The sequence below is a fragment of the Pseudopipra pipra genome, chromosome 1 (genome assembly GCF_036250125.1).
Source record: "Pseudopipra pipra isolate bDixPip1 chromosome 1, bDixPip1.hap1, whole genome shotgun sequence".
Classification (NCBI taxonomy): Eukaryota; Metazoa; Chordata; class Aves; order Passeriformes; family Pipridae; genus Pseudopipra; species Pseudopipra pipra.
Window position 1 is genome coordinate 32,034,768 of NC_087549.1, and position 27,784 is coordinate 32,062,551.

General features: G+C 37.1%; 1 protein-coding gene across 4 annotated transcripts in view; it reads left to right on the plus strand.

Moving 5' to 3' along the window:
• Positions 1–25,591, plus strand: part of JPH1 (junctophilin 1) — an 82,809-nt gene extending 57,218 nt beyond the window's left edge. The window contains exons 4-6 of one of the 4 annotated variants that reach the window (XM_064650735.1): positions 14,961–15,622; positions 22,942–23,037; positions 23,144–25,591. In XM_064650735.1, coding sequence (XP_064506805.1) covers positions 14,961–15,622; positions 22,942–23,022 — 743 coding nt within the window. In that variant the 3' untranslated portion in view covers positions 23,023–23,037; positions 23,144–25,591. The remainder of the gene's footprint in view (positions 1–14,960; positions 15,623–22,941; positions 23,038–23,143) is intronic. The other 3 variants (XM_064650725.1, XM_064650744.1, XM_064650753.1) reach the window with 3 other exon arrangements.
• The last annotated feature ends 2,193 nt before the right edge of the window (positions 25,592–27,784 follow it).

The window sequence follows — 27,784 nt, forward strand, 5'->3', positions numbered from 1 at the left end:
TGTGCAGTGATGTAACAAAGCATTTCTTAAAGTTTACTTACTCTGTTCTTTGTATGGAAACATCTCTCAGTTACTTAGCTACCTATCAAAAGATAAATACCTCTTCTGGAGTCTAAATTTTGAGTTTCCTAATTATTTTCAAGATAGCCAAATACAGCATGTTTGTATACACTTGAAATAAATTGCTATTCCCATTGCTTAGGTAACTTGCAAAAGGCCAAGGTATTAACTAAATTTCAGTTATCCCAAATAAGCTGCAGCAAACCACCAGGTTCACACATCATTGTGATAATTTCAAATACTATCATGTCTAAGATGTTTTCCAGACTCAGTGTACATGATGCCTTTTTCAGATACATTTCTTCTGTGTGGTATTAGTTAACCCTGAGACTCACTTGTCCACGCATTTGTTTATGGATTTCCCAAGTCATCCCAAGACTTACTGGACAGTGTTATCATTAGCTTTTGCCATTTATGGTAATAAAATAGATAAGTATTTTTAATTATTTACATTCACTCACACAAACAACAGTAAACAGCTGCTCTTTGAATAGCATTTTTCATGTGTTTGAATGAAAACAAGATAACCGTTATTGCTTCCTGATAGCAACTTCTTGGTTTTCCTCTGTTTCTTGAGCTTTATATTTTTTACAGTATCTTTATAAGTCTCTGTAAGTGCTACTAAAAGGTAATGGTAAGTTTTGTGTCTCAGTCTCTCAAGCTATAGTTAAGTGAAAGCTTTCCATTGTACTAAATAGTCTTGAAGATAAGTTATGAGACAGTGTAATTTTTCTCTTATTTATTTAACTGCTTAGTACTTCAAGCATGCTGTTGGCAGTAAATGTATGTAGTGTATCAACAAGCCTCTTCAAACAAAGAGACAAAAAAAGTCAAATACAAATACCTCTCTGTAAACAACTGTGAATTTTTTTTTCTATCTTAATGAGTGATCTCTGAATTACTTGCAGCCTAAGTCCATTGATAAAGCTCTTAAATTTTAGATTCTTAAAAAGCAACCTTCTGGGCCATATAGCCTAGTATTACACACAAATTGTAGTTACAGTGAATATTTGTAAGTCATTGTACCATGATAATTCATACTTTCCAATTACTTTCTCTCACGTTTCACTTTTATGTTCATTAAGACATTCATCAGAAGCTGCCAAGATGTTCTAGCTTTGTAATGTAATTAAAAGGAGACTAAAAGGAGAACAAAGCAGTAGAAAGTAAAGTGGCATCCAGCATTTAAGCATAATAATGTCAGTAATTAGGTTCCGTAGAAATCTTTAGATTCAGGCAGTGATTGATTGCCTTACTGTTTGCATATGAGTAAAGCCAAGTATGATTGAAAAGGTCAGAGCCATGGTATAAGGAGTTATAAGGCTGCAGGGAGATGTGTTCCCTGAGTTTGTTCATGCTAGTCTCAGGCAAGACCCTGCTTCTAGGAGATTTGTCCTAGTGATTAATAATTATGAGGATTCATATCTTTTCAGAGCCCTATGCACAAGGCAATACATTTTGTAGATTTAACAAATGTTGCAGTCTTTACAGAGGCCATATTTTACAGGCCTTTTTATCAACAAATAAAATGAATTTTGAGAAATCCCAGCTCTGACCTGTTTGTTTTCTCCAGGCATCACAAAACTTGTAGATGTGTCAAAAGAGAGCATACTAGGACAGAAACAAATGAAACCTGAGTCATAGCCTCGTTCAAGGGAGTCATCCAGGGACAGTTTGAGATTTGTTTTTGCTTAGAGAAAAAATAAATGCCGTTTTGTGTCTCTTGTTAAAATGTAGAGAATACCAAATTACTAATGGGAGTGCTGTATCAAAGGTCTAACAGAAAAGAAAGGATTTTGTACACCCAGTAAAAAGGAGGAGTATTGTTCTAATATTGCACAAGGTTAGAAGATGTTTTGACTTACACATTCATTCTAAATTCCACAGACCATTTCTCAGATATAGTCTTGTAAACACACTATCAGGAGGTAAACTGAAGTATGAACTGTACAGACTGGACAGCTAAACCATAGTTGTCTGTGTGCATGTATATCCTGCAGCAAAAGGATACTGCTCTTTCATTCAGTTTGAATGAATAACATTTGATTAAATGAAAGAAGGGTGAAACTACTTTGCTGCAGGGTAAGAGCAGTCTGGGCACTTTACCACAGAGAAATTAAGGTCTGGAAATTCAGATCTGAATTGTTTTCTGGCAGATTATTTGTCAGGCTAGCCAGCTGCCAGATGAACATACATGGATCACCAAAACAATTCATCCAGCTTTTGATCTCCTAAACAAGGCATGAGAGAAATCAAGGAGCAGTTTATCAAACTAAAGCTGTCTAAAGAGATGGACAGAATTTTTTCAGGTGAAATACATAGCAAATATTTTCTAATGATAAGAATAAGAATTTAACAGGTTTTACCATTATTTTTATTATAATGTTTGGTTACTCTTAAAGCATCGCTATTAACATGCTGAACATTTCCAGTTTCAGAAATAAGCATTTTAAGTTTATGATAAGGCCATTTGTAATGGCCTCTGATGCCTCAAAGAGCAACTGTGGTTTACATTCTCTTTTGACCAGTGGTGGATGTCTGTAGCCTCAGAAAAAAACACATCCTTCCCATCTTCCTCCTCTCTGTCATCGCCACCTCCTCCAGTTCTCAAAATGCAAACTCCATATGGACAGCAAAGAGAGATTTCTGGCTGATGCTAATTAACTAGAATGTCCTGGCTAAATGCATATGGGCCAGACCAGATATTTGTATTTAAAAAGCCAATTACAATGAGCATTTTGCCTGAAAAGTTACCAGCCGTGCCATCAGTTTGTGCCTTAGAGCATACGCTCACTACTCTTAGTCATACAAAAGCCTGTTCATTTTCTGAATTTAGTCTACATATGACTTCATCATCCGCACACAACTGTTGTTGCAATTCTTGCTATGCCGTTTTTTCTCTACAATTTATTGCTTCCATTCTCTTTCTGCAGAACTCTGGAGAAGCCATAGCCTATAGACATATCCTGATACACTTCTGTTGTATCCAGTAATAAAGAAAGAAGGTGCCTTGAAAGAAAAGATGTCAATTTCAAGCTTTATTCTTGTTCTCCCCTTTCTTTTATAACCCTTGTCATACCAGTCTTTACAGCTTGCCTTCCAGATTTATCACCAGTCTCACCAAGCTCTTCGTACAGATGGCCCCACCCTTTCCTCTTGCCCAGTGTGAGGTCCATCCAGCTTGCTGAGAGTTTGCACCCATCCTGCCACATTGCCATACACACATGCTGGTTCAACCCACTCCACAGCATTCCTGCATGCATCTGGAACAAGAAAGCGTGCCTGGGAGAAGGCAAAGCAAAGAGAGTTTGCAAAGGCTTACTCTTAATTCTTCAGGATGCTTTCTCAATCTCTCCAAGATACTTCTGAGTCACATAATCAAATGATTTGCTTAGGAAAAAATGTGCATAATTAGTTTTGAGCAAATTAACTTTTAAAACTAATAACAGAGAACCAGTTTCCTGTAGGGAGATAAAGCTGCTACAATCACTGTAATTTTCACAGGCTTGCATTAAGTACTGAGCTAGTTAATTTGCATCTAGATGAAACTTGTTGCCTAGTAAAGGCTACAGCATCTGTCTGTGAAAGCTGTCTAGAAGCCTGGACTAACTTCAGTGCTGTCTTGGCTATGTTGCTATCTTGAAGTAACTTCTGGAATTCTAGCCTAGGTATACCTATCTAATCTGACACCACGAGTGTGTTAATTACAGGTGTAATCTGGGAGAAAGAAGTCAGTGCTACCTTAGAGTTTTAATTACCTCCTTTCTCCTGTTAAAAATTATTCATTTGCTCTGAAAAAGAACCAGGACATAGAACCTGCCCACTGTTGGCCTGCTCCAGTGAATTTCTATATTGGTCTGTCACGGTGTCCAGCCAAGGACAAGATGAAGTAGGGTCTATCACGTGGGACTATTATCACAGTGTCAACATTTCCATTATAAATCCTATTTATAACTGTGTCATAAATATTTGTTCCATGTTGAAATTCAGCTAACAAAGTCTGTACTGAGAACTTTCCTTACAGTGCTAATTTTCACTAAAGTATGCTGATCTATTCTGAAAGGATTTTATTATACTAGTGAAGGTTTAAATTATGTTATAAAAGGCTAGGTTTCTCCTGTTATGTTTTTAACACGATGTGGACCATTAGAGAAAAATAATCTTTGCAGCTGCATTCTATGTTTGTCAGGGCCACAGAAATCTTTTATTCCAAGAAAGTGTGCAAAATTTAAGAATTACTTGAAAGTAGAGAGATGTAGAGATCTGAAAAAGAAAGATCTTATTCATAGTAGTATTGTAATGTAATGTAGTATTGTTCAGTATGACATAGAAGACCATGCTGAGAATTTAGAGAAGATGAAGATTTCTACCTACTAGTTTTGTAGCAGTTATTCACTCAGATCATAATTTGAACAGGAGTCAAACCTGCAACTGAAACACAGCCAGCATGGAATTGGTAGTTGAATTTTTTTGTATGGTGAGATTAAACAGGATAAAGATTGTAAAAAGACAAGGTAGAGAGATGAAGAACAGAATAATGGGAGATTATTTTCCTTGAAAGTATAGTTTAAAAATGAACGAAAAATGAGGGTCAAGTAAAAGAATAAATCACAGATGTTAACAGGGGAGAATTGTTCCAGAAGAGGAGAATGCCCGTCTGTGTCAAAGGAGTATGAGAATAGAGCACTGATACTGAGATGTGACTAAGAAAATCACGGAGGCTCCTCAAAAGTATCAGATGAAGAGCAGAAAGTATTTTGTCAGAGGCAGTTGCCAAACTGTGAAGATAGATTTGAAGAAGAGGAACAGTAAATGGATATCGCAAATTTAGACTTTAGAAATGAAAACTTACAGTGCAGATGTGAAGGGGAAGAAATGACACTGTGTGAGGTCAGAATAGTAAGTGGCATGATGATTTGGGTTTCTCTTAAAATACGAAGGATCAAGAATGTATTGGAAAGAAGCCTCAATAGGATGCAAGACTAAGCAGCTCACATATCCTAGTTCTACCAGAATTAAATTGATTGTTGTATTTCTATAGTTCTGACATTTGCAATGCCAGAATGACAGTCGGCTCTGCTAGCCCACTTCAGTCTCCTAGGCTTTAAAATTAATTTCAGTGCTAGATATAAGAAGTTAATTTTCCTGGAAATGTGGTGCAGCTTAATGAGTACTCTCTCTGAAAAATACTGGGTTGATTCTCAACCCTCCAAGAAAATTCATAAAGCCATATATTTTAAAAGCAGTACATTTTGAGTGTCTTTAATTTACTCCTGTTTTTGCATCTTTCAGGTTCATAATTTCAAGTGTTTTTTCTATAAACACAGGGATAAAGGAAACTTCTAAAAAAATTGTATGATGTTATCATATAATCATGAATCCCTTTGAAATGTGTAGAGTTTAGGTAAAGACAGTAATGCATCTCCAAATCTGTGTGTAGAATCAGTGAAGTCTGAAACTGTCTAGTTATTTCCATGTTATTTTGTCCATCTAAATCATTCAAATGTAAGTTTGGTTGTTTGGTGACATACTTATCTTTCATGTCTTCCCAGTATTGAGCCTTATTGGCACGTATTCCACATGCTTAAGAAGTGCTGACATAGCATGTCCTAGGCTCTGCTTTTTTCTGTAGTGGAAGAGTAGAAGGGTATTCAGAGAAAAAACAGTGCAGGCACTGCCTCCTTATGAAATAAGGATTTTAAAAGAGGCATTTCAAAGATGTGTAGATGTGGCACTCAGGGACATGGATTAGTGGTGGACTTGGCAGTGCTGGGTTAACAGTTGGAGTCGATGATGTTTTCCAATCTGAATGATTCTGAGATTCTATGAAAAATAAAGTTGTCAGTAACATTCCACATAGAGCTCAAAGTGGGTGCTACCATTTGCAGCAGTACTTACTGACCAAATACAAGCTAGTTTGCAGGCATAGTATTTAAGCTGAAGACAGTGACTGGCTCCTCAAAAGTGCTATGAGAAGGTCTTCAGAAGGGGTGACAGACTTGGCCAGTTGAGAGGAGATGTGAACCTGCTCCTGTTGAGTTGCCAAACTCCCACTGAGCAGGGTGATAGCCACGCACTTGAAACATGATATGGTAAGAGTAATAGCCAATACCCTTTCAGGCTGTATATTCAGAAGCACGTCATGGAGAAGAAGGGTAGTGGTCTCTTATCTGCAGTATCCCAGTGACACTGAGTGTATAACTTTGGGAATAATCATATCAGAAAGATGTGGACGTATCAGAAGAAGTGTAAAGAAATTTAAATTCTACTGAGTAAAGACCGCTATTATGCCACATTAACAGTCTCTCTATATATTTAAAATTCACCTTTTCAGAGAATATGCAGTTATGATGAGAATAGGATTACAGCCTTTCACTTCTGCCCATCCTTTAGGAGCTTAAAGAACTGCAGCAGTTAACAGCTGCCCCAGTGCAGCTCAAATGAAGAGGTCTCTAGGTTTTTTGTGAAAAAGCTAAAACCTTACTTTCTCAGTTACTGCCTATGAAACAGCCTGTAGGCTCAGGAGCATTCAAGTAGCTTATATTACATGTGTTATTTAGCCAGGATCACATTAAATACAATTTGTGTATATTATCTATCCTGGAAAAATGAGGCCTTTCCTAGATTCAGGAGTCATATGCATCAGCAGGTAATCTTGACAGATATTTTTTTGAAGTTCTGTCAGTATTCATTAACAGAGAGGTAGGGTAAGTAAAGCAAGCCATAACTAAGATTGCTGGTCATAAGCAATCTCTGTGTCCATAAGCTGATGTCCCACTGAGGTGTTAGAGATAACTGTGCAGCACTCATAGTGCCATCTATCAGGTAGGATAAACTTGCTACATTTTTCTGATGGTACTGAACCCAGAAGTATAAGGGCCTACACACTGTAACCTGCTATGCAGATACAATTAGAAATTTTGCCCTGTTTTGGAAATACCACACCTACTTCAGTCACCTACTAAAGCAGTAACAGAAGTGGAGCAGAGATTGAATTTATAGTCAGGATAAATTCATTGTTCTTGGTACTACCTCTAGGCAGTTTTTGAGATTCATTAGTGTAGTCTTTCCTGACTTCAGATCTTTCAATGTGTATATGTCTGCTCTATAATGATGTATTTAAAAACCTTTTGAGGAAGAAGATCTTACTTTAAGGGATTCCTTTATCCTTAATTATTCTGGAGTTATTGGATAATACAAAAATGCAAATTACAAGAGTACTGTTTAGGTTCTGTGTGCGGGTGTGTTAATGGCAGGATAACTGAAATGAATTTCAGATTTAGAGGAAGTGACAGGGACAGAAGAGGCAGTCTGGCTTTCGTACAGATAGAAATTGCATTAGCATCTCTGTTTCATCATCCTACTGCTAGACTTACAAGTTTGTGATGTTGCTTGTGATGTGAATTGTTTGATGGAAGTCCATTTTCTGTTGTCATTACTGTCACTAACAACTCAAGTTCGTGTTCTTGAGCATACATTTTGATATATTCAAGAAGCATTGTGCGATAACTTTTTTTATATACTTAATATGTGAGTGTCATATACTTTTCAACAAAGACCTGTGTGAAATGCAGAGAGACTAATATGGTAGTCAGTTCACAGGTCACACCAAGAGCTGTCTTGTGCTGTGTAAATATCAGAGCAAACACAGAAGCATAAGAACTAGCTTTGGGTTTGGCCAAAGTGTATGTGTGTCTCTGTATGTGTGGCTAGTAAATAAGTAACTCGAGGACTTTTGATCTTAGTCTAGTCTGTGACTGGAAGCATTTGATGTGAGTTTTGAGAAGGCCCCATTGCTTTCATCGATGTCCAATTCAGGAAAGTAAAGCACTGACAGATATTTTAAAGATGGTAGATATGTATTCTAGCAAAACTACAGAGAAGTTGGTTATGATACTGCATGAAACTGTGCAGTTATACCTGTTTCCTGAGCAGGTATAAAGATACGCAAGAATTTGTGTGTTTGGGGTTCTTCCAGAAAAGACACTTGATTTGTACCGGTGGATACCTATTGTAGGTCTTTACTTAGCAAGAAGGAAAGGTTACCTTTAAAGCTGCTTTGAAACCTGATTGTATTCAGTGATGCTACCTCCCAAAGTTAGTCCTAGATAGCAGATTTGTGTATTTTAACTTTTACATCACTGAATGATGATGTGGCTTTGTCAGGTTGTGGCAATAGTATAATATCACATTGTATGCCATCTCTGTGTCGTATTTTTTGGTCATGTTGGTAGTACATGGTCTGAAGGACAGCAGGCTGCCAGATCAAATCACAACAGTTCCATAAAATAAAATAAACAAAAACCCCACCTTATTTAATAAAATAAAGTGTAGGCATCATTCTCCATGACGTTCATGGATTTAGTGAGTGAGTAGCTGTTGGCACATGCTAGTTCCAGTGTTGCTGCCGGTGCAGCAGGAGAAGGAAGACTAGCAGTAGTACTGCTTAAGGGAGCAGCAGTGCTAACAGGAGATTGAGAAGCCCTAGAAGTGCAAGCTGGAAAAAACTTCAACAAAGGGAAGGTATTTTCAAGGAGGGAGGAAGAGGAAATGAGGAGTTGTGAGTAAGAGTGAATTAAGAAAGATTCCAAATAGTAAACATTATATTTTAGAGTATTTTTTGGATTATGCAGGGAAAAAAGAGCTCTTCTTTGCCTTGTTTACATTGTAATTTACTTTTCTAGGCAGCCGTGGTACTTCCATACTGGTGGGATTAGGTCTAGGGAAAAAAAAAGTATTGTAAGGCAACCAAGTGGAATTTTAAAATTGATCTGGGCAAGACTTTTTATTTGCCCCTAGCTAGGGAAATTGCTAACTAGCATTTAAAATATTGACCATACCTCACCAAAATGCAGTTGCCATCAGAGGATAAAAGTTAGATCAGCCATCTATATTTGGGTTTCTTCTACATCTCCCCAGATAATGTCAACAATCCCTTCTGTTTCATTTCTTTTTTCTCTTTTGTGTCATGCTTTGTTTTTAAAATTTGCCAAATCTTGTTTTTTATTCTCCAAAGCATTCTGAAGTACAGTTAAAGAGAGCCATTATTCCAGCTGACATAACCAACTTTACATGCAGCTGAAGCAGAGCAGCAGGGCCTACATATGTGATTTTGAATTAAGGAGTTATTAAGTAACATAGATATGCATCACTAAGAGTAAGACATTTCTTGCCTTTCTGCACATTGACTGAACCATGAAGGACCAACACCATTCCATGCCCTATTGCTGGGTCACTGTATCGACCAAAAGGGTCCTGCAAATGTCTGGAATGATAACCTCTTAAAATACCATTAGGAATTCTTTCTCCACCAGGAGGGTGGTCAAACACTGGAACAAGGTTTTCTAGAGAGGTGATCGATGCCCCAAGCCAATCAGTGTTCAAGCGGCATTTGGACAATGGCCTTAATAACAGGCTTTAACTTTTACTCAGCCCTGAATTAGTCAGGCAGTTGAAGGACGTGACCTTTCAACTGCAATATTCTGTTCATATCTAAGTCAGGAAGAAGTCTACTCTCAGAGCCCTGTGGCTCTTTAAGCACCTTGCCTTATATCCATCAATTTCTCTATGGCAATAATCCTTACCCTTAATTTACAGCCCTACTCTGTCCCAATGCAGTCTGCCAAAGATTACTAAAACCATAACTATATCTCTGCTCTGCTGAGTTCATCAACACATTTTACACATGGCATTGCACAGCCCTGCAGTCAGTTGGTCTGAATTCAAGCCAGCAGTCTAGCAGTTCAGAGGTTTTTTTTGGTTCGCTGTTACCACTACAACCTTCAGAAAAATAAGAATAAAACATAGGAAGTATTAATGATATTAATAATAGTTTTCCACTCTCCCTTCACATCTCCCCAATGAAGAAATAATGATAAATCCTATCTTTCTAAAATTTGCTGAATAATTTGCACTTTCATAATTATTCATCGAATCACTTCTTTTAGGAGACTGATAGATGATCATTTTTATTTCCTTCATCTAGAGTTACCATGCTGAATGCTGAGGAATTCTTCTAAAATGGATGTTCTATACCAAAAAATCCTAATATAAGGAAAAAAGATCCTATATTAATTGATCCTCCAGTCAATCACCTAGCTTTGCCAAGTTTTATTAAGTTCATCAGTGTAGCAAATGAATCTTACTGTGAGAGCATAAATATCATTGCCAACAGCGATACATTAGAAAAGCATCGAAAACATCAGAAGACAACAAACCAGGTGGTTTTCACTGGCTTATTTCATGAACAGTATATATCAACCTGCAGCACCCACATCAAACTATATATTTTCCTTTTTTAGTACAGTTCATTTAAATACAAAAGACTTCAGCTTTTGCTTCATCCATATCATGTGCTGGAATTGTATTACGAAACAATGTGGAGTAAGAAACTTACTCATCATTTACTATTTCCTTCTCTTAATCTTTGGATTTGGATTCAGTGGACAGTTCTCAGCTTTTTCAGGAAGATGACATTTATGACAATAGCTCACAAACTTATGGCCAAGGTGCTGCGTCAGCTTTTGATTACTCAAGAGACTTAAACTCCATTCCTAGTTTTGACAAAGGCTGCCTGTGCATCTTTAGGCTTGCCAAAGATTTTGCAAAGCTTTGAGCATGTTGATACTTTGTTGACAGCTGATCACTGAACTGAGAAGGGTTATTCAGATGAAGCACATGCTTTGGGTCATGATTTCCCTTTGGTTTAGCTTCCCTATCAGTAAAATGCGCTATTGGTATAACCTTTCCTATTGTACTTACTGATTCTGAACCTTTCAATCAGGAAATCTCTCTTTTTGTTATGGAAGTGTTCAGTAGTGTAGTAAAGGGGGCCTCTAATCTTGGAAGGTTTGCGTATAGACTGCAGAGTTCTGGATGAGCAAATAACTTTGATTGCGTCACCATTACCCCAGAGACAATCATTAAACCTTACAGTGAAGGTGGAGTGACTTTCCACTAATAGTTCATACATATAAACAAAATTAGGAAGTATCTGCTTCATGGGTGGAATTTATCTAGAAGTGCAACATAAATTTTCTTATAATCATGAAATTATAATGTCATTTCCTACTTGGGTTATTCTTTATAGCCCTATCTATTTGTTAACTCTTTATGCAGCACTAAAGGTAGTTAGGTTACATCACATAACGTGTACTGTAGTTTAAAAAGCAGAAATAAGTGGATGCTTACCTAATAAGTACTTCTAATATACCTTGAAGTTGAATCACATCATTTCAGCATCAACAGTACTTTAAATATTACATGCTTTAGAGATTATATTCTAGAGCCTGAATTAATGGCATTACTGTCTTTTTTTGCTTTCCGTAGACTGATAAAATGGTAATACGGAATGCTTGTTTTTCCTGAGTTGTAAGAATGGTAAGACTGGGGACAAAAGAGTGGAAGAAGTATCGTGAAGAAACTATAAGATGTATATAAAATTATAAAGTTGCATATATGTGTTTTTCTTCACTATCTTAGGTGTATTCTGCAATCTCTCTCAAACTTCAGATTTATTTTGATCTGATGAGGCACAAGGTCTCAGCCTTCTTGGGAAACAGTGTCTGCGTTTACAGTGTCCTGCAAAATGACATTTTCAGACACTCCTTGAGCCACAATCCTGCAACAGACCTATGCTGCCTCACTAGACCATGGGGAAAAGCATGTGGCTGTCACCTCTTTAGAATGCTGTGGCAGAACCAGGGCATCCTTCTCTTTGCATTTACAGGGCTGGCCATGCTGTCACATCACTTACTGGAGACCTTCCAGGAGGAAGGACATAGTACACAAGAGCTTCACAAGAAATTCTAGATTTAGAACAACCACGAGTGTCTTCAACCAAACCGAAACTTCCCTCACAGCCATCAATGAAATGCTGTTCAAGCAGAGCATCAGACTATATGAGACTCTATGTGCATACATTGCACACATCTGCACAATCCTTTGGCTTTCAGAGGCTCTTCCCCCTGAATACTGGCTAACTCGCACTTTAATAGTGCCAGCAAGTTTCTGGCGTCACGACAGCTGTGTGCGCCAAACCCACCCCATGGCTTTAACCTGCAAAAGTGCATCAATTTTGTGGCAGCACAACCAGCATGTCACTGTAAGAAAACACACAGGGTCATCCACAAAGAAAGCTTATCTTTACTTGGTTAGATAACATTTCTTGGTTCTGCTTTCCAGACCAGGTTCTCCTTAGACACTGAGATGTATCATGTCTAGGACTAAATCTACTTGTTGCTTGAACCACGAAGAACCAGAGCTCTATGTTTATTTCCTAGACAAATAATTCCAGTTTACCTTCTTCCCACCCTCAAATTCTATTCTCTTTCTCATTAAGATCAGCCAGCTGTGAAATCTTACAGTGACTCTCTTTCCAAATTTCCTTGGCCCCCGTTCCTTTAAACTTGTGCTGTAGATTGCTCTTATGCTAAAGAAAAGGACCCCCTTACCCATGTCTGTAGTGTTAGATAATGCCTTTAACGAAGGAGAAAAGATAAGTTCTGACAATTCTTAGTTCTCAGAAGAGAGAGAGAACTGAGTTCTTGGAGTCAGTGGCTCAGGCAGGTGCATAATCCGATTGTATTGGATACAGTGAACAGACGTTTAAAAAGTATTTGGACAATCTCCAAAGCTAACTTCTCATAGAGCCAAGAATTTCAGTGTTGGAAAGACCTGTCTGGCAAGATTGGAGGCAAGGGATGTATCTCTATTATCCATATGTGATGTACTGGGGGGTGGGAGGGAGGGCTGCTGTGCTCTGTTACAGCAGTTGAAGAATGTCTGGTCAGACACCCTCAGATGTTCGTAGGAAGCGGGTGGAGAGGGATGACATCTGTGAGGTCCAGATGTTTCCTTATGAAAGTGTCTTCAGTTCATCAAATGCTGTCAAATATTAGTAAAAGTAAAATCTTTACATATATGGGGCGGTGCAGAGCTGTCACAGGATGTGAATTTTCAGGAACTGATTAGATGCCATTTAAGCATCATTGTAAGACTGAAGATATATTATTCCAATTGAATGCTTGGCCACAGAAATCAGAAAGAGCAAGCTGATGTGAATATAGATCTTTCCATAATAAATAATTATTGCAGTTTAACAGTTCTGTGGCTTAAAGATTAGTCAGAACTCTTTTGGCTATCCTTTTCTCTTTATGCCCCTAATTATATCTAATGTGAAAAGATAAGGAAACCAAAGTTCATGTATGTTAAATCCTCAGCATTACCTTATATATCTCTGCAAAGATGGAAGGAAATCCCCTACATGCCAGAGAATTTTTTGAATGGTGATCATACCTGTAACTTTATAAATGGAAACTTTTAATTTGTGTTGTGCTGCCTTTCCCTTTTACCAGGAAGATTATAAAAAGCTGTAAGAACCAAGCCTCTAGTTCTCTCCCTCGGTACAGGCTTAACTCTTCAAAACTTCCTCCTCAAATGTCACTTGAGAACAAATCCTGGCTTGTCTACATCTAGCTTCTTTCTTAACAGCTCCCTATTTCCACCCCTGGTTTTCAGAGATGCCAAAAATGTTGTGATTTTCCTGCTCAAAAGACCTTGCATGCCGAGTAATTCTTCTTCTCAGCAATGCTTACTTACTGGATGACTCAGTAACTTCCAAAAGCTTCATGCTGCTCTTCCTTCCTCTCATCTTCGCACTGCATAGTGATGCATATGCTTCTGGTGTCTGTAAAAACACTGTATCTGCCTAACACAGCTAGAGCTTCCTTTAAACTCAAAAGCAGAAAAATGTGTGCAGACGTTCTTCTCTGGGCACAGGATTTCTCTATGACATAAAGCACAGATAAGCCTCACAGAAAAAAAATTAAAGGAAAGTAGTGCTAGTAGGGATAGAAGTGGAGAAACAGTTGCAATGCATTTGTCAGAAGCCATTTTTGAACATACAGAAAGATTGTTGCAGTTCTTTATTCACAGAGCTCCTCAATTTGTGACTTCTTTGGGAAACTGATCCTGGAGTCTGGGATGTGACCTCTGGGAAGTAAAACAGAAAATGCTGCCCACAGTACATACAGATTTACAGCAATTTTGTTTCTTAAACAATGTTTGCTCACATCGTACCATTTAACAATTAAATCAGACAACCAAAACCTGGATCACAGCATCTCAGACAGCTTGTGTTTATGTTAACAGCTGTATAGAAATGCACCTTGTAACTGAGTCCTAGCAGTGAATGTGCACGTGGGTGTTTAGGTAGGATTTGAATAGAGGATGTTCTTAACACTGGCTGATCTGTATTTCCCTAGTGAATATGAGAGAACTTGTCTTCCTACATCCTAAGTAGGCATTGTGTTACCAACTAGAGAGGTTAACCTGGGTCTCTGTGTGGTGAGGAAGACAAAGCCAGTGTGTGAGAGTTCAAGGCACATGTAATAAGACAAGCTGACATTCACAGAAAGAGAAAAAAAAAGTGGTTCAATCCCTATTTCCTGTAGCATATAAGAGATGTTTCATTCTGATGGTTAATTACTTCCATATCAAACAGATACTATGACCATGAGGGTAGAAGTTAAATTGATTAGGGTAATTAAGCAAAACATACCGCAAAACATGCCTCTCAGAAAAAGAATGATAGACAGGTAGGGTTAGTCAGTCGTCATTCACTCAGACTTCACTCAGAGACAGTTTACATCTTGTGACCCATTGCAAAGCTGAAGACATGAAGTGACTGAGCCAAGTTAATAAGTAGTCCCAACAATTACCAGAAAAAGTACACTAGCTTCAACAACTTAGCAATTTAGAGTAAAACACTATGGATGTCAATGAACTGTTGGTAACATATACTCCTGTCAGCATTTTAGCAAGGCAGTCCAGTCTGACATCCCAATGCAATAGTCTTATTTTTGTTTTAATCTTAATATTTCTATTACACTATTTTTCAGGCCCTGATTATATCAAACAAAAATTTCAAGAAGGAATGGATGCGAAAGAAAAATCTGAAGAAAAAGATCAGGAAAAACCACCTACCCCAAAAGAGTCACCTCACTTTTATCGAAAAGGTACTACACCCCCTCAAACCCCAGAAGCAAGTCCAAGGCATAGTCCTCTTCTTTCTTCTGACACTTCTCCTTCAAAACAACTGAAAAGGCAAAGCTCCAATTCTGGGGCAAGACTCAGTCAAGAAAAAAAGCTTTTAGCCACTGAGAATATAACACCCACAGCTAACAAGCCTTTATATTCAAAAGCACCAGTGAAGGAAGAAGTAGGTGTGAAACACCAGCCAAAGTTTTCAGCCCAGCACAATCCCATCAGCACAGAGAATGGGGAGCTGCATGGTCACTACCATGGCTATTATGTAAAAACGAATCCACCAGTGCTTCCACAGGAGCTCAGGGAAGAAGATGAATATGCCAACCCATCGCCATCAACACTTGCACGAATACCACCCTCTCAGAAGCCAAGTCCTGCTAGATCTGGGGGTAAGCCAGATGCCAAAGAAAACAAACCTGACACAAAAATTAAGAAAACAGAATTTACTGCACCAAAGAATCCAGCTAATAATGAGTCACATTCAGCAGTGGAAAAAGAAGTAGGAAACAGCTCGGTAAGTACTACAAGAAACATTTTCACTTTCACTGCCCATTTGCCTCTGAGTGCTGAGCTTTGCAACCTGAAGACAGGCAAAGCTCACTTCTGTCAAATCTTCATCTGGATACATTCTGCTAGCTAAAACCCACTGCACCAGACTGGAGTGAGGAACAAATATTCCAGTCCTTTATGTTATCTTTTTTGTAAACTGGGAAGGGATAGCTGATAGCCAGATACTGACAGACTTCTGAACCATGAGATCCTATTGCATCCATAAACACAAAAGTGTGTTGCTGTGTGTGTGTATATACATATAGGTGCGATTTGCATGTGTGTAGATACATAGTCACAGATACACATTTTTTATATATATATAGAGAGAGATATATATATTCCTCCCCAGAAAAGAAGTCCCACAATATTAATTGTACTTCTGTGGATATTTGTAGAGTACTGGAAGTTAGACACACACTTTTCCCCAAGGGTCTGCTTTTGACTGCTGTTGGAGACAGGATGCTGGCCCGTGGTCTGGCCCAGTCCAGAAAATCTCCCATTTTCATCTTCTGCTCCATGTTGATTTTGGGTTCTAAAAACAGGAAATTTGGACCAAAATATATACTGTTTTCAAATGCATACTTTGTAACAATGCTTGCGTTTTACAGTGACATGAAAAATTTTACTTTTCGTGAGGAAATGGAGAAGGAGTTTTAAAATTATGCATCCAGATCAGTGTGAATCTTAATTTCATTCTTATTTAAAAATAATAAAATTATCAATAGCTATGCAGAAAAGGAGTGATTACTAGTAGCATTTCTATTGCGTGTTAGAATGAGAAGCCAGGTTATGAAATTCAGAATCTCTGATTATGATTCTATGATTTCTGGGCCAAGAGAAACTCGGAAAACCATTAGTTGTAGAACCTAAAGCTAACCTTTAAAACTGACTGATGATTCTCAAAGTAATTAGAAAAGCATCAGTTATTTGGTATTATTCTGGTGAGGTCATTCTTACATTAATCCTGCTATTCTTATTTTATTCACATTCTTATTAATGACATGCAAGAAGATGTAAGAGTATTGCTTGGGAAGTTCACAGAAGACACAGAGACCAGGAAACTGGTAAATAATGAAGACCAATACAAACTGATCCAAATCAACCATTAAGAAGGGTGCAAGTATAATTATCCATGGGTAGCACAGCAAAATATAGTGTTATGTATGAAAAACAATTAATAGAGCCTGACCATGCAGGATCAGAACTGGAAAAGGTTGGTGGATCAGGAGCAAGAGAGGCAACTGAACATGAGCTCCCAGTCTGCTGCTGTTGTTCAGAGATGTTAATATAATCCTTAGATTTATCAGCAGAAGAGATTAAGCAAGAGTACATGGGAGTCTGCTCTATCTGCTTTTGGCACGGGTGCAACCACTTCTGGAGTAAAATACTTTGTCCATAAATCGGGGATTTAAAATGAAAAAAACCTTAAGGGGAAGTCCCACAAAGAACTACAAGAATGATTAAAACATGTCTTACAATGAAAGATTCAAGGTAAAAAAAACCCTGACATATTAAATCATTTCCTCTAAGTACGCTTTATAAAATGGTTTTCCAGGCTAACAAGCAAATATGTAAGAAGATTCAGCAGCTTGACAGATTCAGATAAAAGTCTTGGTTTAAGTTGCTTTTTATGATATTAATTAAATGTGACATTAGTTTTCCGATGCTGAGGTTTTGGACCCATCGCTGAATATTTCAATAATGAGCATTTTGCCAAGATGATATTCTCTAGTTCTGCAGGAAGCTTGTATTCTGTTTTGTGCGGATCAAAGTAGATGTTCACAGAGGTTTTGTAATCTGCAAATCTGTATTACAGCTGATATCAGCCCTTTAACCTTTCAGATCTCACAGATATGACTCTTATGTAGGGTAACACAAAGCTGTCGGGCTTGTAAATGTTAAGCAAGCATGTACAGAATTTTAGCCTGAATTGGAATTGTTTGTTCAGCTCTGGTAAAAATAAGTGAGTAGAAATAGTGCTTATTTTTCCTGCATTTCAAATAATGTTTTGGAGCTGAGCGAGTCCTTGTCTTAACAAGTAGGGCACCTGAACAGCAGTTTATTGACCTTCTAGAATAATCAGGATAAGGACCATGAACACTACAGCCTGTTATCAAGAAAGGTGTAAAAGTGATGAGATATTGTGCATTAGCTACTGTTTGTTTACTGATATTACAGTTCATCTGGGAACTGTCCCTCTATTTCATTTGGAGCACCCTAATTGCACTATTCCTGTTAACAGCATGTCAATAAGGAAGGGAGGTAGATTTTAGGAATTCATTTTTAATTTAAAAGTTTTCTAAGATATATGTAGATGTATGTGGGTGATTTCAAAGATGTCTTCCATGTGTGTCTATAAATTTATTCTTATAGAATAAATTTCCTACACACTTATTTCTTTAAATTGCTGAAATGAGTAAAAATGCTAAAACGATTAAAGCGGAAAAGAGTAGCCTACTGGCCTAGCAGTTTGAGGGAGAAACAGTACAGAATGACTGTTAAAATTGCCTGGAGACTTCTAATTTTTAGTATTACCTTTCAGCTTCAAAAAACACTAGCCTGTTCTGCAATGCTCCTGGAGTGAGCTCAGTAGTGTGCTGGAATTATGCAGTGACTAACCTAAGAGTGCACAGTTATTGAGGAGAAACCAGATTCATAGAATCATGGAATAGTTTGGGTTGAAAGGGACCTTAAGGATCATCTCGTTCCAGCCCCACTGCTGTGGGCAAGGACACCTTCCACTAGACCAGGTTGCTCAGAGCTCCCTCCAGCCTGGCCTTGAACACTTCCAGGGATGAGGCTTCCACAGCTTTTCCGGACAACCTGTTCCAGTGCCTCACCACCTCACAGTAAAGAATTTTTTCCTAATACCTAGTCTAAACCTACTTTCTTTTAGTTTGAATCCATTCCCCCTTGTCCTGTCAGTTTGAATCCATTCCCCCTTGTCCTGCTTAATGTACTTCTCTTTATCTCAAACATTTCTGAATGTTGAGAGACTTCAGAACTCTAGACTTTCATTGGGGAATTATTTTATTTTAGTAAGAAATTGCAATTGCTTTTTAGTCATCCTGACAAATGATTTCGTTATGCTTTGAAATGTATTTTTTAAGGAATATAAAGTGAAAAGAATCCTCACTCTCGTGAAAAGGGAATGGTAAAACAAGTTTTTGGAATCCAAAAATGAATCTGTAACATTTATTGAGCACTTTCATTAGGTTATCTGAAAGTGCTGTGTCAAATTGTGCTTTTTCCAAGTTTCTGGTAATAATGAATTAAGAACATAGATACAGAAGGGAAGATTTTCAATTCTTCCTTCCATGTATCTAAATCAAAGCCATATCTCACTTCTGAATGAAACATCAACTTTAATTTGGATTAAGATCGTTAAACAACTTTATTTGCAGCAAAGCTTGCAGCAGCTGTTTTAGTAATCAAATTCATGTTTTATATTTTCTGTGAGTCTGTTACATCCTGAAGAATGTCATTGAGTATCATCTGTGCAATAAGTAGTCATAGAACAGTACTGATTCTCTAGATATCCCCTTTTCTGCCATTATGCTTGAAAAATATCAGCACATACTTCTTATGCCACACATTTAAGTGTGTTTCTCTATGTACTTACTCTGTGATGTTCAAAAATCAAAGTTTAAAATAATTTTGGAACTCATAAGAAAGAGTCAGTTTTATCAAGGTAAAATCATGGATAAAGCACAATGACAAAGTCACTGTTCATCAGCGGCTCAAAAACAGCTGTCTGTTTGCAGGAATTACCTGTCATTTATGAGAGATAAATCATCCTTGTTTCACTGAGAACTAGGCCAATTGTATAATTAGGTAAACTGTATTTACCACAGTGTGAAGGTTGTACAGAGACACATGACCATAAACCAGTACTGTTGTTTCTAACTGCTTGTTAGCAGCCTCTGGCTCCAGTTTCAGTTTGCATGCTGCTATCCCACCTTGAATATGAGCTAATTTGAGATTGTCTTGGATTTGGGTGAAAAATAGGATTGAATTTCACAAAACACCATTGTAGTGTACACTCATGAATACACATTTTGTTTGCCCATGCGTGACCATGTGCTGCCCTAGGACAGATCCAGGCCAGGCACAAGTGTTTTACTGCATTGTAATTTTTTTCGTCTTGCAGGTAAGGATTTTTAAACCACACAGACTGTTTAGCCTGGTTTTCACCTGTATCTAAAAGCTATGTTTTGCTGAACGTTACCCAGTGTGCTTCTACTCCCATCTTTTTGTTCAACTCTCATGTCTTTGTTAACATCCATTTAGTAAGGGCTATAACTACCGTGATATTAAAAAAATAGATCAGTATTTGCCTGATCCTAAATCAAACCTCTGAGCAGGAACTTTATGCTTAATTTAATGGACATTGCTAATGCAGTGGAGTTACAAGACTAGTCTTAATACTTCCTGGCATTACATTTTAGGAAAATATCTAACTTTCCTCCCCAGATGAAAACTAATTGTATGGTTATATTTTTAACTACATAAGTGTCTGACTTATGAGAAGCTGAAAGGGCAATTTTTAAGCAGGACTGAAGATTTTCTACTACAGCTTCTTTAGTGCACCTGTTCTAATCACTCTTAGACTGTTCAAACTAATTGTGGCTTTTGCTATTTTAAGCCCTTGCAGGACACTAAAGTCTTATTTGTGGTATTTGTCTTAAAGCATTAAATGCTTGTTTCATAGGTGTCTACAAAAAGGTGGTAGTTCATTGCATAAGAACTGTGTGCTGCACAAATATTGTTTGATCATTTTTTAGTGTATCAGGAAATCCTGCTTGGGGCTGAAGGGCGTAGTTGTCAGAAGAGGAAACAAAGTGCACATAGCAGACCAAAGTAGATGAGATTTATGTCTTCGTATAAGGCATAGACTCATTATCATAAAGACACATTTTTCTATGATCATCATGTAAAATCAACATGGTTTTACAACAGCCCGGTTCTCAAGCTGTCACTTGCTTCTGTCTTTGTAGATGAGATTTCTTGATTCAGGCCGTAGCCCCTAGGGTTTTTAGCCTAATTTATCTAATGTTATTCTGGTGAGATTGTTATACCTACCCTGACTGACAGATGCGTCAAAAGAGAAGTCCCCTCCCCCTCCAACAAGCTTAATTTTGTGAGACTGTGCACTTATGATACTGAGCTGCTGTTGGAGCTGCAGTCCCTGTTTGTCAATCAGCCAGAATCTGTCTTGCAGCTACCAGGATGCTTTTCCACAATATATTTCAGGTAATGAATGAGTTCCTGGCTCCTGTTAAGTCCCCATAGGTTCAAATTTTTTTTTAAGTCATAATAAATCAATGTGATTTCCACAGATGTTATTTTCAAGTATACAGAGTCCTAGGTGGCCAAATCCCAGTGAATTTTAATGGTATTTGGCAAGGATCTCCTTCACATTTGCTTACAATTCCTTGTGCAGTATAACTGTAAAATCTTTAGTTGAGATTCCAACCCATAAGGGAACTATTGACCAACGTAAGGGAACTATTTTGATCACATGGGGAGTCCCTATTTGAATCATAGGATCATGGAACCGTAAAATGGTTTGGGTTGGAAGGGGCATTTAAAGATTACCTAGTTCCAACTCCCTTGCCATGGATAGGGACACCTTCCATTAGACCAGTTTACTCAAGACCCCATCCAACCTGACTTTGATTACTTCCAGTGATGGGGCATCCACAACTTCTCTGGGCAGCCTGTTCCAGTCTCTCAACAGCAGAAGGAAAGATGATGCTGAATCCACATCTTAGTGGAAATTAATAGTGTAATCAAATCACACTTCCTGTAGAGGACTTTGTAATATTAGTATGTTTGTCATGAGATTCTGGGAATTTTTTTGCAAAAGAAGCAGTCATTAAGTGGAAGGTTCACTCCTAAGGGTGTTTACACTAACATTCCAATACAGCAAAACTGAGATATTCTTAAAGTAGCTTTTGTTTCAAGTCAAACATGTCTTATTGATCCAAGTCTTCCAGTAATGGCTTTCCTGCATAAATCTCACAATTACCAAATGCATTTGGTGGGAATCCTGATGGGAACTTGGATTTCCTTCACAGTAGAAAAGCACAGAAGTACCCAACCTAATGTAATTATGACCGTGCCAGGAAGAGAAAGAAGATGTTAACCTTGAGTTACACAGCGAGGCTCCTTACAGTGCTGTGCTCAGAAGTGTAACCATATCTGGAGCTGTGCTTTGCTTTTATGCCTATTCTCTGTCACCAAGTGTCTCATATTCTTTGGCACATGGTGAGTCACTTGCACTAAGGAGGAAGGAACATGGTTCCACTTCTGTTCTGTGACCTGATGGTTAAGGCATACTACTGGTAAGTGGGAACTTGTTACTCAAAATTACTTTGACTAAGGTATCATTAAACTCTGTTTTCAGTTTCCTAGTCGATATTTTGGACATTAAGCAAAATGTGAATACTGCTGCCAGTACTGTTACCCCTCTGGCAACATTTAACTGGCATCCTGGTAATCTTAATCATTGTTTGAACTTGAACACCTAGTTCCTCAACATGTGAAAAAATTCCTCTGAATTGTTGCAAATGGATAGACCTGCTGATTTGGTTTAGACTCGCCAGAGATTTAAGCAGTACTTGACATAACATATTTTGTGACTTACTCAAGAACTTAGCAGTCCACATCTGGCCTGCCATCTGATGTACTGGGTAAGGTTGTGTCCTGGTAGAAAGCGTTTAATGAGACTGTTTCAGAAGGAGAGCATGTGATATAATAATGACACAAGTACTACTCAATAGCTTCCCAGTTAAGTAAGTAACATTTTCTCCCGCTTTGGTTGTCAAAAAAAGGTATTCTTTTCATAAAACACGTTTGTTTTGTCTGTTTTGAAATGAGTCGGAATTGGAGAAGGAACACACTGTAAAGATGACGAGCACTCCGGCTTCCATAAAGTAGTTCTCATTCTTTGTTTTGCTCTGTTTTAAGCTGACATTGCTTTTGTGTTGATAGGTTTGTTTTCATTTGTTTATATGGTCATATTTGTCAGGTGGTTTAATCTCAGTATGATTAAGAGCAGCGTGATAATATACTCTCACTTGCGTTTATGAAGCTCATTTTCACAAAGATGATACTTAGCTCAACTGAATATCAAGGGTAGTAGCTATTTTTCAGGAGCAAGGTATGTATCCTTCAGATCAAGGTCAAAACCAATAGAAATTGTAAAATCGGGTCATGATCATTGCTGTGCATGTGTGGAAAGCTGCATTAATTCTCATATCTTTATTTTATTTTCAGGGCCCTAACTCAGTCATGATCGCCCTGGTAATGCTGTTGAATATTGGTTTAGCCATTCTTTTTGTCCATTTTCTAACTTGATTGGAATTAGGAAAGGTAAGAAAGGTCTTGTTTTCGTATAAAATCACCATATCCACCCCACCTCAAATGATAAAGATTTAATTTCTTTGCATACTTTTAATGTTCCCCACTTTAATTATAGCTATGCCTGAATGTGATTCAACATAGTTATTTAATATTGTAACTGTTTTGACCCTTCAGTGAAGTCATGACAACTAGTGGTGTTAGCCCACAGTTCTCTGCAGTTGTGTCATCAGCCTTTTAAATGGCACCTGTCATACTCAGACACAGGGAAGGAGGCTTGGAATTAGGATGGGACGCAAGAGAGATGAAACTTGGAAAATTCAGCCAGGGGCTCAAATCAGTTTCTCTGCTGATGGCTCGTGGCTTTGGGGTCTTCTGAAAGCTGAAGCAAGCAGCCATGTTGGAAAACAAACAAAATAATCTGCTGAAGCAGCCCCGCCACTGAAGTGCGTTGGCTTCTCCATCTGTTCCAGCAGAGTGTGACTAAACTGGAAATGTACGGAGTTGCACTTTTTGTTGATGGAAGCTAACAGCTGCCTTACTATTTTACCGTCTGATGTTTTTAGTGGGGAGATGGGAAAACGACTGCCAGAGGAATGTGGTCAGAGGATTCTGTTGCTGTGGAAGTGATTCCAGCGTTCACTCCTATCTCATTAGAAGAAATAGTTAGCAGCATCAGTCACCAGTCTTATTCCATTACCTGCTGCTTTTAACATCTCCTGCAGTGTTCTGGGAGATCGAATTTCATTTGCCTTTGCATGATTCTGTTCATTTGTTGTTTATGAAATTTGATGTATAGCCATAACGTAGTGTTTGGTCCAGCCTGGAGAAAGCTACCAGTTCTGCCTAGCAGCAGAAGCAGAAAATCAAATATCTTTTCCTAGTCCAAAGATAAAATTCTTAAATTCATTTTCCTAAACCTGAAGAGTCATTTTGCTTTAAGGTTTAGGAAGTAATATACCATTACTGAAAATTTTAAAGACGTTGATATCTTCCTAAAAATGCTTCCAAAATGCTTCCAAAGCAAGCAAAATTTTTCATAATAAAAGAATAAAAATCTTATGCTGGTATCAGCACATTCTAAACAGGAGGTGGAATATCAGAGTAAGCCAAGAAAGATGAGCTATAGGGTTTGCATGCTAACTTTTTTTTCTTTTTTCTTTTTCTTAATTCTGGTGCTGTGGTAATTGGTGATTTCAATTATTATGTATCAACACTAAGGTATTTTGCCAGCGGTTAAAATAAAGTCTTGTCTGGGTGCACATTAACGCCAATGACAGTTAAGCTAGCTAATGCTCATATTAAATCATCACAATTTTAAAATACTAGATTTGTGTTGAATACATTCAGGTAGAGCGTTTAAAAATGTTAAATGATTGTTTATCGATTTGATGCCTTCAGTGTCTTTAAAATCCATATATGATTTTACCTCAGCATTAAAAAAGCCTCAAAATTTTTCATTTGGAAGGTTTGTCTTAAGTAGTTTCATAGCCCTTTGTTCAAACGATGTGATCATGTTTCTTTTTATGTGCCATTATACTGTAATTATTGTACCCTATATTAATCAAATGCATGCTTATTTACTGAATATGTGGTGTGATCATTTGGCAAGTAAATATTTTAATTTAAAGCTGCAAAAAGCAAAGGGCTTGTATTATGTTTTATTTTAGCTCTATTAGAAAATCTTTCATACGGTATAGTTTTTGAACCTGTTTGTAAACTTTCTAAGTTTTTGCATGGTTTAATGGGCAACATTCTTACAAAATACATTAGCTATTTTTTGATTCAGCATATTAAAGTACCATAGGTATGGACCGAATATTGTGCAGCGAAGCAGCTCTGAGCAGGGCAGTAACACCGTGGTGTTTTTTGCAGAAGTATGTTGAGAATCCTGTGTTTTGACCAGTGTGGATAAAGAAGAAAGCAGAAAGAGAGCAAATGAAAATAAAACTTGTATATTTATTTTTTAAAAAAAAAGTTTAAATTGTGTTTTAAATTTAGGAAAGTAATTTTTAAATAAGAACAAAATTTTAAAAGTTACTGTGTAAGCCTTGACTTAATGGATGAAGTGTTCCATCCCGCAGTTAAATCACCCCGTGTCTCCTGACATGAGGAGGTAATTTTGTAACTGACATATTTAATTCCTATTAAATGTTTATTTAAAATACTTTATGCTCTGGAAATAATGGGTAACAAAGCTTATGAAAAATGTTTATAAATTTAAGTAAGCATGTTAGTACCATTTATAAATATGTATGATTTATAAGCTTTTTTAAAACAAAGCTCAGACAAATCGTTGGTATTTTTCTAAAATGTGCACAGTTGTATTTTACATGAAAGGCTATTTATAATTGGTTGTTATACTGTACACTACATTTTGGACAGCACAATGAAGCCTGCCAATGTACTTAATAATGTCATTTTGTCTATTTAAAGTTTCTTGCTGTCAAAAGAATGAACTCTTTATCTATGGGTTTCTCTATTTATAATAAATTCTTGACCCAAAATGTACAATGTACAGTTTTCACAACTGTATTTGCTCTAATAAAAATAAGTTGGTTATTAATAGAGTTTCAGACTACTTTTTCCTGTTTATGAATTACTTTGTTCACTCTCTGGAAGCAATTTTTCTAACAAATTCAATAAACGAGGAGTGAAGCAGGAAAATGGTTGAAATCCTGGTCCCTTTGAAATCATTGTGAGTTACTGTTTTCAACAAAAGTGATTCTGGGAAACAATTAAAAATAAATAATTTAAAAAAAAAGTCAAGCTTCCTTTTGTGTCTTCTTTTATCTTCTGATACAGCATTTTCGTATCTTTATAAATTTAGTATCTTGAATTACACTTTCACTACAAGACTGTTTAATCAATTTTGTTTTAATCAGTGAGTCCATTGACAGCTGTTCTTGTAAGTGAATTAACTTTTTTAAACTTCACTCCTCCTCGGGGTCTTCATAGGTTCAAAATTAACATGAAGTCTGTGAGCCAGTGTTACACAGAGAAAAATTGCCATTACAACTGTCTTAAAGCCACCACATTTGCTGAACTACTCAATCAGCTGAAAATTTTATTTTCTGTCATTCTAGTTCAGATTACTAGCCAGCTGTACTGAAATCCTAATGTTTAGTTGAAGAGGACAGCAAGTTCTGTTTGTAGTTCCTGTATAATAGAAACATATTTTTAAGGACTAGTTATTACTGTCTTGTTCTTTAAAATAATTCTACCAGCATGAAGCTTAACTTTCAGAATTTTTATTTTCTACAAAATAGCCTGCTCCCTAAAGAAAATTTTTGGCTCTTCAAGTAGAGAAAAATATATTTTCAAGAAAAATAAACAGAAGTAGCTACAAAGCAGAAAATTTTTAACCGCAACAAGCAAAGGATTTGTGCGGAAATAAAAGGGAAAAAAAGTTTTCATAATTAGCAGGTGGTCATTTTGCATCTGAGATGTTTTTACCAGTGGTTTATATCGCTTGTAAACTTACAAATGGGGTTATGTAGGAATGCTTCTGCTATGCCTAAGGGGAAAAAAGGCCCCAAAAGGTGGACACACAATGCAACTTAATGCTTCAGGATTTGATCTAGCATGGAAAACTTTACCCCACTTCAAATGCAAGGAAAGTTTTTCTTAGGCAAAGTAGTTTCTCCTGGCATAGTTGTGTGTTTGCCCACAGATGCCAGTAAACAGTGAGCTCTCACCTTTGAATTTGACATCTGGTTTCTTGGACGGCTCCATTTATGTGGTTAAACCATATATATAATGTACGCAGAAAAACAGCAAGTGAACGATGATGAGGTGCCAAAAGCTGAAGAAAAAAAGAATTGTCTGTCATCATAGTTTTTTACTCTATCTAGTTCTTTCTTTAGTGCATATATATATATGTTTATAGATATATATAAAATCTTAGTATATATTACTTTGCCTTCCCATCAGAAAAGCAATGAGCAACACAAAGAGCAAGGAATCATTTGTGTTTGCTTTCTAAAAGGAGAGGTTTGCTTTGAAGGCAGAAATTTTGTGACATATGGCTACAACTTGCCTTTCAGATACAGACGTATGTTAAAAAAAATCATTAATACAACCTAGTGCTGACTTTAAAAGATGTAAACACCTCTTTATGGGTGCTTAATTAAAAATCTTGAAATAGTTATTTACATAACTTTTAATGGTGTGTTATGTGATTGCATATCTATTAAAAGCTCTGTTGAGATGCAGTTACACAATGTTAAAAGATTCTGACAATAATGCAGATGCAATGATAAAAGCCTGCAGAAATTCACTGCGTTCTGAGCTACAGTAGCATTCTCAGTTGTTATTAATAAAACATGGTTGTGAATTGTATCTAAATGGTTTTACTCATAGTTCATTTGAACCGTTTAGTCAGGGGAGACAGTTCTATAGACCATTCTCCTATGGAAATGGAATTCAGTAAACAAAGCAAATTAAGAGAAGGGAGATTAAATAAGCCTTTCAAATGAAGTGGTTTTCTCTCATTTAATATTCACAGAAACAGGAAAAAATAGAAATCATGTCAAGTCTGAGCAAGAAGCCATGAATGCACACATGCTGTAGCTAAGCCATCTACGGTATCCATCTCCATTTTTTTTCTACTGGACACAGAAACTTTAAGAGACATTACACTGCCTCCCATTGTAGGAGGTAAATATAATTTCTGTAATAACATTTTTAAGAAAAGCTGCTTATAATGTCAATGGCTTTAAACTAGGAGAAAAAAAGCCACTTCATCTATCTAAACAGT